We start from the raw sequence: 11,175 nt of genomic DNA, 5'->3' as shown, positions 1-11,175 counted from the left end.
AGAGGCAGTCATGTAACCTCCTCCCCACTGACCTCATACAACCATAAAAGGCCACACCACCAATAAGAGCGCAGCCGACCTCCAGTGGAATGAGTCCATCCTGCTGTGCGGAATCCAGAGCAGGGCTCATGTGATATGCCAGACATCACCGCCTAGAGGAAGAAGTGGGGAGATCACTGTCCTTTCCCCTCAGCCAGCTAAGGAAACATGAAAAGCCCGTTCCCAGTTCAATATCATATTCGTTTGAGCTAGGGCAATCATCTTCCATTTTCATAACCTCCAAATTCACCTTAACCCCAAACCTGCAAAGATAACCTTCATCTTAATGGTTCTTTTTAACCATGTGCCTATGAATTATCGGCATAGTACCTCTTTTTCATTCCATTGTTCCTTACCCTGTCTTTCATCTCTCTTCTCTTACTTCTCTTACTTATCTTTCTCTCTGTGTGTTGCTTCCTCTTCCATCTCCCTTTTTTCTCTTTGTGGTTCTCCATCCTTTCATATTCTCTCATTTCTCTCTCTTTCTTGCTCTCTTTCCCATCCTCCTTCATCTCACATTTCCACAATCTCTTCTTTCTTTCTTTTGTTGTTACTCATTCCCTTTCATCTCTCTTCCCCTTTCATGCACATGCACAACAACACTTTATTCTCTCTCTTCTTTAAAAAAGTATTCTTAACAAAAACCAAAAAGGTCAGGATGCGACCCATCCCTGTGCTCAAAGCTACCTGTTAAAGACCTATCAGAGCAGCCCAAGACTGAACTACGACTGCCACTGTGATGCCAGAGGGGAACACCAGACAGAAATGATGATAAACGTGCCGCTGCGTTTCTTCTCATCTTTGAAGAATGGCAACCAGCTCTCCCTCATTCAGACTGAGGAGGAACTGCGTTCAGCCCCAGAACACAGCCACAAAATTGAATCACTCGGAATAACCTGAAGCTCAGAATCAGCAGAAAAGGGGGAATATGGCAAACGGCCTCCAAAGGGCGCCCTCTTCCCAAATTTGCTTTCAGCACAAGTAGCCACCAACGAGTACTGGACTGGATGTTGACTTCTAAAGGAAAAGCCAGCAGCCTGAAATTTCCAGTTGTGCAAACTAGCCTGAGTGGACTGTAAAATAAAAAGAAGACACACAGATAGGCAAACAGCAAGTTTCTCTTTGCTTCCAGGCTGTTTTCTCCCAGACTTCAAAGCCCATCCAAGTGACTTGCATCCCATGTGTCACTGAGAGTTTCCAGCAGGCGCTGACGAGCCAGCGCCCTTCGGAGATGCATGCGATAATCCTCCATCACCAGGTCATCCCAGCGTCGTAAGGCAAAGTGGGCTTGGGCCAAGGTCAACCCTGAACATAGGAGCTGGTTCCGGGTCCGGAAGTCTGACACTGTGATCAGCCACCTGCGGAGAGAGTGGGAACGGGGAAGCAGAAGTGCTGTGGCTGATCTCGCCTCACCAGGATAAGCAGAGGAGGGAAGTGCAGCACTTTCCGTCAGGGCTAGCATAGCATGGGCACCTCAGGCATGTGGGCAAATCTGGCACTCCAGGGGTCCCAGTATGGCCAAGCCCTCTCCTCTGGTTCCACCCTGCAAATGATCCTACACAAATTTACCCATTTCGTAAATTATTTTTCCCATTCAAAACTTCCCAGAAAAAAATACACCATTGACCTTCAGGCTAAAAAGTTCCCCACCCCTGATTTAACTTCTTTCTAAGGTCCCTTCACATGTTTATTATGTGTAAGTCACTTCAGTTATGTGTCCTTTTCTACAGAGGTTGGCTCTCTCTTCGAAGCAATCCTCTATTTGAAGGGTTGTCCTGTCCAAATCCATTTGAAAGATAAACCTGAGGAGGAGGTGACGTGTTTCCTTTTCCCAGTAATTCATAAGCGGCCTCCCTGCTTCAGTGTGTTATGAGGAAAGACCCAGAGAATCATGAACCATGTGGCTTGCAAGGGGCCAGGACTATGGGCTGGATGGTGCCACATGCCCTGTAGATCAAGCTAAGGCTCCCAGTCCTCTGTGCTGCCGAAGCAGCTGGCTGGAGGAGGTGCAGACATCTCAGCCAGGAGTTTGCCCAGGGACCCAATCATCCTCTTGGCCTGGTAAGTCACGTGATGCTGAACAGTCAATTGAAAGCAACTGAGGGCTATAAAGACTCGCAGATCTGCAGATTTCTCTAGGCCACCAGAGATTTTCTCTTGGCAACTAGGAGGGACAGGTTGGCTGGGGGGGGGGGCACGCTGGACCACCTCCTCCACTGTGAGACATCTGGTAGCCAGCTGACCAGCCGGCCGGCCACTGTTCCACCTTCAGAACCTGACATTAACACAGGGAAGGAGAAAAGTTCTTTGGGTTTCCTACGTGCAGAAAGAAAGATAAGGCTGAAAACCAGGCTGATGGGTTTATGGGGAGGGCAAAGAAAACAACTGGTGGATGAAGTGGGAGGACTGGGTAGGCCTGACCTGTTCTTCCGTCCAGCTGTCCCACAGATCACATTGATGTTCTCAAACTGGATGCTGCGCAGGAGGCCTGACTCAAACGCATTGGGAATCGCTGCTTCCACAGCTGCCAGAACTTCGGCATGATTCATCTCCTGTTCGGGCTAAGAGGCAAAGGGCCTGCTCAGACTTCAGATTCCATTCCCACATGCTCCCACTCGCTAGGAACGACTGCTTCCTTCCTAAAGGAAGTCTCTAATGTGAGATTGACAACAGCCTCCCAGTTGCACTAAAAGCCAGGGACACGGCACTCCTTCGCATTGCTAGCCATGCTACAGGCACACGAGAGAGACCGTACACAAACAGAGAGCACAGGAGGCAGGGGGCTTGTGAGGCTCTTGGAGACTGGCCTGGTGTAGCTTTCCCAGTCTAGTGCCCTCCAGACGTGTTGCTCCTCCAATCCAAAGCTGTCTGGAAATGATGGGGTGGCAACTTTTAAAACCACTCACTGCTGCAGCCACAGCTGCAGAGCTGTTCTCGTTCTGTGGGGCCTGCTGGCTTATGAGCCTCAAAGAAGGTCACTGTGAAGGTCACATTTGCCGGCCACGGAAACCACGTTTGACTGCCCTCTCAAAGCCCATAGAGGCAGAGGTGTGGGGAACCACTCCTGGCTGGCCGAAGCACCAGGCCGCTTCGACTAGAAAGGGCGGTGGCAGAATTTGCCATCCTCTACAGGTTGCTTTGTTCTCTCTGAACTTGGCTGTGAACCTCACAGTGGATGAAGGGAGGGGAACTAAACTTTCCTAGCAAAGATATATTGTTGTGCACAATCCCTGTGGTGACGGACAGAAATTTGGCATGGTTTGGCCAAAATTAATTGAAGTAACAATTAAGACCCATGAGCCTTCCAAGAGACCCACTCCTGATGGAGGCAAAAACTGCTAGGAAGTTTCATGCTATGGATCAACCGTGTCTAGCTTTTCTGAACTCTCCTTGGGGCCGCAGCTGTGGGGACTAACACGATGACCACGCCTTCAAAAATTTACCACTGAACTGCACAGAACGCCTATGACTGCCAATTGCTGGAGAACATGGAGGCAAAAGATACTTGGCCCGAGATCCCTCCAAAGGACAGTCCTGGGCCTGTCCTCCATGACCAGCACCACCCAAGCAGGACTGACCGGGCTTTCCAGGCAGAGGCAAAGGGGCCGGGCAGCTGGTGGCCTGGGGAACTTGCGAATACAAGGCATCTCCATGTCCAAGGCTTCATACTCAGCAATGATCCTCTTCAGGTATTGCCGCCTAGGGAGAGAAAGAAGGGTGGCTCTGGGTGGCCTTGAAGTGGACGGGGCAATACCTTCGTGGAGGAGAAGGGCATCCATGGCTACTCGCACAGGTGGCTACATGCTGCCTCCAGCGGCAGACTTGGGTGGGAAAGGGCTGCGGCGCTTCTTGGCTGCCTGTGGGATCCTGTGGGCCGCTTGTTGGCCACTGGGTGAGCAGAGTGCTGGGTTCGGTGGACCATCAGTCTGGTCCAGCAGGACTTAATGGCACACTGGAAATACTGATAGATCGACATCAGAGTGATAGTGCTTCTCTCTTCCCAGCATGCTGCGAAAGGGGAGGGATCTCAAATAGCAAAATCCCTGCAATGTTCAGGATTCTTTGGAGGAAACAGTGACCATTTTGGTGGAATAAAGCCAGGAAATGAGTTCTGTGAAGAGAGACGTGCTGTTTCTGAAAGCACTTTTGGGTATTACTTAAAGGAAGTGCCAGCAGCAACAGGCACAATTGGTTTCATTTGGAATATCGTGTACAGTTGGACGAAAAAAAAAACTCATGAAGTTGGAAAAGGTGATAAAAGAAGTGTTGGCCACTGGGAAAAACAGGATGTTGGGATGGATAGGCCTTTGGCCTGATCCAGCAGGACTCTTTTTAGTTCTTGTGCTCTTCACAACTTATCAAAACAATCATGAATAACCTTAGATCCTGTTACTGGCTTTTCCTTCATCAGGCAGATGGCTTGTCAACAGCAAAGTATGGTTGGTTGATGTTTCCTTAGTGGGACCTACTGTTTGGGAAGTCACAGGCCGTGTGTGTGTGTGTGTGTGTGTGTGTGTGTGTGTGTGTGAGAGAGAGAGAGAGAGAGAGAGAGAGAGAGAGAGAGAGAGAGAGAGAGCCATGAGAGCTTCTCAGAGTTCCCAGCTAGGGGAGCACGCATGCCCGCCTGTACAAAAAAACACGTTTGAAGTTTAAGAGAGAGACAGCTGAAAGATGAACATGAGAAGCCTGGAGAAAAAGAGAAGTTCTCAGAGGTGCCAAAGCAAAGCTTGCTTATTTAAGCCTAATGCATTTTGGAGACTGAGGCATTTTCATCCAGAGAAGATGGCAACGTGAATAACTCCACACATAAACTTCAATGCATAATTGTAAGTAGTATAAGAGAATAAATGCCAAATCCGGGCAAGATCCAAATCCAGCCTTCTGGGCTTCACCAGATGGTCACACCCCCTTCCCTTGGCTGTGCCCCCTTCCCCTCAACCATCTATTGTTTAGCAGTTTCCCAGCTTTTTTGCAGTTCTTCCACCCCTGCTCTTAAATCTTGAAATACCTCTCCAAAAGTATAAGAATATTAAGCTACAATAGGCCACTATTTTTGGCATTGTCCTTTCTGGCTTTTGCTCCACTCATCAGCAGAAGGCATCCAGGCAAAAGAGCCAAGCATCACCACTGTCATGATCCCTACTCTTCAGACTATCCAGAATGTCTCAGGGGAATCTGATGGGGATGAAGCATAGTCCACTTCCTTGGACAGGCAGTGTGTTTTTCAGAGCCCTCCCAGCTAGTGAAGTCAGCTTTGTTAACATCCTCTGGCTCAGGGGATGGATCCCCAGTAGAACCTCTACATCCTCAGCTTCACAGAACTCTCAGGCTACAAAATCAAGTGAGGGTCCACTCCTCCAGGAGCTACAGAACTTGCCAGCCTACATAAGGCTCCAGTTGACTTCAGCTCCCTGCTGAGACAACATCCTCCTATTGTTAAGATGGGATAGAGTTCCAGCCAGCAGGGCTTGCTTGGAGCTATCCAAGGCCCTATTTATCCTTGTCTTGATCTGCCCTCCTGCCTATGAGCCTCAAGGGACCACAGAATGCAAGGGCAGCCACTTTTCTCCCCCTGTAGAAAAACCCATAGCTAGTTAGTGGCCTGGTTCACACCAGGGTTGGGATGAGCTCTTTTGGAATCTGTCCCTCCAGAATCTGCAGACTTCCTCTCATACTTGGGCTGGTCCTTCAAAATGAAAGGAACCACTTTGCGCAACCAGCAACCTTCCCAACTGCCATTCCAGGAGGCCAAATCTCTTCTCCACTCACTGCTGGTGGTGGTGGCAGCAGCTCACGCAGAAAAGGGGCACACTGAGTGGGCATATCAGCTGCCATTCTCCAGCGGCCAACCATGGGGCTCAGTTCTTGGCAAGGCCCTGCAAACCCTGGGTGTGCTTGCCAGGAACCTGAGCTCTGCATCACCACAAAGCAAACTAGAAGCTGAAACCAGGGGATCTGGTGGATTTTCTGCACAATATGCCTTCCTCACTCATACCTAATTCATGCATAATGGCAATCCGGAATATAGGTTGAACATGGGTTATCACTGAATCATGGGTTGTTGTTCTGTCTGAACCCTCCACTATGGTGTAACTTCTTGTTGTTACGTGCCATCAGGTAATCTCTGACTCATGGCAACCCTATGAATGAAAGCCATCCAAAATGTCCTAACAATGATGCCCCTGCTTAGTTGTTCTAAATTTAAAACCATGGCATCATTCCTGGAGTCAATCCATCTCCTATTCAGTCTTCCTTTTCTTCATCCTTTGACTTTCCCTATTTATTATTGCATTTGTTTGGAAGCCACCCATTTTGTTCTCATATCCTGCCTGAGGGCTTGCCACAGACTTACGGCCACAGTGCTGAACTAGATAGTCCTTTGATCTGATCCATCACAGCTTTTCTTACGTTCTTATGTCTACAATGTACAGGTAAGCAGTATCGTGCATGAGTTCTTTTCGATGTAGTTATGAAAGCTGAATGCAGAAGTGGATAAACCTTTGGTCTGATCCATCACACTTCATCTTATGACCAGAAAGTCTTTTGATCTGATCCAGCTGGTTTTTTCTTAGGTTCTTATATGCAATAAGACGCCAGTTCAGAAGGCCGGGGATGGTGCTGAATAGCTAGAGAAGGGGCCACCACCTTCCAGCATATGCCATCTAAGCCACTGCCGAATGGGAGGGCCAGCGCAGGTAACATTAGAGCTCCGTAACACAGTGCTCTGTAACACTCACGAGGTTTTACGTGGAGGCGGGCAAGGCTGTTCCAGTTCAAGGTTACCGCTTGAAGAGGTTACCGCTTCACTCTCAGTTTCCAGTACCAGGGAGGCTGAGGGCAAGGAGAACTGTTAATGGTCAAAACTTAAACTCACATCCTCAAAAAACATAAACACCTTATGCTGGCCCTATCAAGCCCAGCATCCCATTTCCACTACATTTGCCCAGATGCTTCCAGGAAGCCCATGACAATCCATCCCTCAGGCAAGTCAGTCCTGCCTTGACTGGACCCTTTCATTATGAAGAGAGTAACATTGTATTGTTGGATAATTCACCTGGAATAGGTACACATGTGCACCTGTTTCCTTTATTTATTTATTTATTTATTTATTTATTTATTAAAACATTTTTATGCCGCCCCATTCGCCGAAGCCTCGGGGTGGCTTACAACAATAAATTAAAATAATTATAATCTTAAATTAAAAATATAAACATTAGATTAAAATACAAAAATACAATATAAAATAAGCCACCCTGGCCAGATAAAATTCAATAATATTAACATTTAAAATGCCGCTTAAATAAAAAGGTCTTCGCCTGGCGCCGAAAAACAGATGCCAAACCTCCTTTTTAGGACTTTGAAGGAAAGGAATTAAATCTAAAACAGCAGCTCGGTAGTTTGAGGATGCTCTCGGATCCAGCATTGTCATTAGACTCACAGGTAGCTATGGAGGTGCACAGCAGTTGCATCAGCTTAGGCTGATATGTCAAAACCTACAACCCTATGGAGCCAGTGTGGTGTAGTGGTGAAGAGCATGGGACTGGGACTCAGAGGATCTGGGTTCTAGTCCCCGCTCAGCCATGGAGCCAACTGGGTGACTTGGGGCCAGTCACAGACTCTCAGCCCAACCTACCTCACAGGGTTGTTGTTGTGGGGATAAGATGGAGGAGGAGAATGATGTAAGCTGCCTTGAGCCCTTTGTAGGAAAAAGGCAGGATATTAAAAAAAAAAAAATAGTCTGCTACAGTCACCCATGCCCTGGCAGCCAGTTACTGGATTACTGCAATGCACTATACATGGACCCAGCTTTGAAAATAATCCATAAACTTTGGCTGGTCCAAAACAGGGCTGCTAGATTGTTATTTGAAATTGGCCAATATGATCATATTATTTATTTATTTGGAGAACTTATATGTCACCCCATTTGCATAAGCCTCAGGGCGGCTTCCAAACCAGTCCATTTCTGGGCCCAATTCAAAGTGCTACTATGAGCTTTAAATCCTGAAGATTTGGGACCAGGTTGTCTTCATGCTTTAAAAGTCCCAACTTTCAGAGTCTCCTCCCATATCTACCTTCCCAGACCCTAAGATCTTCAGAAGCCCTCTTCTAGGTGTCCCTAAATATGAGATGAGGACCCTTTCAGTGGAGGTATTGTGGTTGTGTGTCGAGGCGTGCAGCCCAATATGTAAACAATCCACACATTCTAGAGCAATAAAACTAAAGTCCTTTAATGCTAATTGTCTAAAAGATTTACAACCCTATAGATAAGTTCCCTAATAGCGGTCCTTGCTAAGCAGATGTTAACTCTCTAATGGCTTCTTTTCCCAAGCCCACATGGGATCACTCTCCCAAGTCACGCCTTTCCTCCCTCTTACGTAATAAATTTTGCCGCTGTTCATATCTACATAAAATCTGTCTGTTTTTGGCTTTTGAGAAATCCACAACACCTATTGTGTCTTCTGTTTCCGGCTCAGGGAGATCAGCATCAGAGGGGGAAGAGGCAGTTTGCTCTGCCTCCTTCTGAGTAGAACTTGCAGCTTCCTCTTTCTCATGACTCTCCATCTCTGATAAAGGTCCAGGGGTTTGCTCAACGTGCTGGGAGTCAGAGGAAGACACAGCAGCTGGCTCTGCTGTCCCTGCGTTGGGTTGTGGAGTCGACTCTTGGGCACTGGGTGTCAAGTGCAAGGCCTCCTCATGAATCACTGTTTCTGTCGGGGCTTCATGCACGACATTGTGGAATACATGTCTTCCCCAGAAAGGGTCACCTGACACCTATGTTGTGGTCTTTTCAGTATAGCTGAAGATCTTTCCCAGGCCTTTAGTTTTGCACTTTTCTTTTTAAACATGTGTTCTTGTGCTTCTGAATCTTTCCCTGCTTCAGGCTTTTAACTCTACTTAAAAAAAAAAAAAAAACATTTAAAGGTTTTATATGATCCTTTATCATGTTGCATTTTAGAGATGCAGTTTTTGTGAACCACACAGAAAGCTTTGGTTGTTGGGCAGTATAGAATGTAATTTTAAAAATAAATAAAAGAAGAAATAAATGTCAGAAACAAGGGGTCCAAGTTATCTTTCACGAGACTGATTTCCAGCTTTATCTCCCACTTTCTCCTTTATTTTCCTCTTCCTCTTTCCCTCTTTCCTCATACTTGCTCCAGTCCTAGTATAAATTACTTTCTCTTTTTGTGATTGAGAGCAGGGCACAAATAACTATATAGAAAATATTCAAAAGTGAGGGTAAGAAACCAATGGCAGACAGGAACTAGGAAAAAAGGCTTGTGGTCTTTTTAAAAACCTCCACCACCTGCTACCCACAGGCTGCTCCCCCTGCTTTAACAGTCACCCCCGTTTTGCTCCCAAACTCACAGTCTGTGCCTCACAGTCTGAGCTCGATCACCCAACTTCTGCTTGGCTCCTGCCTGCCTGCCTGGTGATGCTACAGCTTCCTTCACCTCCACACTCCACTGGCTCCTTCCTTCTGGTTTCCTGGAGCAGGTTCAAACTATGAACTGTGTTTAGACTGAGCCATTACTGTAAAAGCGGCTGCTGACAGCCATCAACATCTTCGCATGGGAAGTCCATTGATAAAAAGATGGGAGAAAGTGAGGAGGGGCTGGGCAGCTGCAGAAGCCATGAGGCAGAAACCAAGAACTAGAGGGACAGAAGGTGCTGTTCCCTGATCCTTACCTGGTTCCCACTGGCTGCTGGAGCCAGAATGCAATTTAGCTGATTCGCTCTCATTGTCCTGCATCTTCGGGGCAGGGAAAGAGGAGCTGGTTAAAACGGGATGGATATCTGAAATATGACCTCTGCCTTTCTCCCCTGCCCCACACACTTTCAATGAAGATAACCTCACTTTTGCATCGATCTTCTGCCCAAAAATCCAATTTTCAGGTATTTCCTAAAGGGGAAAGAGTACATACATCACACCTTTTTCAATTTCAGGATATTGCACCTCAAGGTCACAGAACAAATCTGGCCCACTTAGAGTCCCAGCTTGGCCCTTTGGGGTTCCCCAGAGCCCCCCCCCCCCCCCCCCCCCCGCATCCAACCACCAGTCGTTTGGCGCTTTCTCAGCTTTTGGAAGATTCTTTCCCCATTCTCAAAGGCTGAAACGCCTCTCCAAGACTCAGTTACTCGTAGCGGTTGTTGTTGTTGTTGTTGTGTGCTGTCACATTGTCTTCAGCTTATGGCAACCCGGTGAATGAAAGCTCCCCAAAATGCCCTATCTATAGTAGACCTGCTCAGCCCCTATAAATTCAAGGCCGTGGCTTCTCTTATGGAGTCAGTCCATCTCATGTCTGGTCTTTTTCTTCTTCCCCCTTCAACTTTCCTTAGCATGCTTGTCAGTTACCTACTGGCAGATGATCAGTTAGCTACTGGCAGTTACCTACTGGCAGTAAAAGCTTCAAGCTACAATATCCTGGTATTTTTGGTGTTTTGATTCTGCTCCTTTTGCCTTCAGCCTCACTCAGCTTTGGAATGTGACTCAGGAGGACTTCTCTGCAATTGGATTAGGACCTCAGGCTGAAAGATGTTCTGCACCCATTTTAGATGCTGAAATTCAGGATGTTGCCCTTTTCCCTTAATGAATGATGAAAATGATAGCCTGCTACTTCTCATGGGCAAGGACGCAGTTAATTTAAGGCACTCTCTGCCCTAAGTGCTGGTGGCATTTAATGGCGTATTAGACAAATCCAGGGCAGATCAGGCTGTCAGTGGTGACTGCTCGTGATGGCTGGGTGCTGGTGCCTCCGGGAACAAAGACAGCAAGCATGTCACTGAATGCCAGTTGCTGGGGGACATGAGCAGGAGGGTGTTGTTGCCCTCTAATCCAGCTTGTGGGTTTCCCAGAGGAATGCGCTTTCTGTGAGAAACAGGAGGCTGGGCTAGATAGGCCTTTGGCCTGATCCAGCAGGTCTTGCCTTATTGCTATCTTCCTCGGAACAGCCCTGGGAGGTTGGTGCAGATCGCCATCCATTGTCCAAATGAGAGGCTGGGTGAGACCGGCAGTAGGTCAGCCAGATTCGGCGCCAGGTTCTGGGGGAGGGGCGGGACAAGGTGTTCACAGATCAAACCTGTTCTGCACCCTCTAAGCCAGTCTTTCCCAACAGGTACCTTTCAGCTGTGCTCGAC

At 47.6% G+C, this 11,175-nt stretch overlaps 1 protein-coding gene across 1 annotated transcript; it reads right to left on the bottom strand.

The window, feature by feature from the left end:
- Positions 1–1,189: 1,189 nt before the first annotated feature.
- Positions 1,190–9,790, bottom strand: CUNH19orf81 (chromosome unknown C19orf81 homolog). Its single transcript, XM_044444524.1, has 5 exons — positions 9,727–9,790; positions 6,777–6,870; positions 3,618–3,738; positions 2,461–2,591; positions 1,190–1,397 (listed from the first exon to the last, which is right to left on the bottom strand). Exons 1-5 carry the CDS (start codon positions 9,788–9,790, stop codon positions 1,190–1,192), a joined length of 618 nt encoding a protein of 205 aa, XP_044300459.1.
- Between the last annotated feature and the right edge of the window lie 1,385 nt (positions 9,791–11,175).

This window comes from Varanus komodoensis, unplaced genomic scaffold (assembly GCF_004798865.1).
Source record: "Varanus komodoensis strain SLA01 unplaced genomic scaffold, ASM479886v1 scaffold45, whole genome shotgun sequence".
NCBI lineage: Eukaryota > Metazoa > Chordata > Lepidosauria > Squamata > Varanidae > Varanus > Varanus komodoensis.
This window is presented reverse-complemented; position numbering and strand designations above follow the sequence as displayed.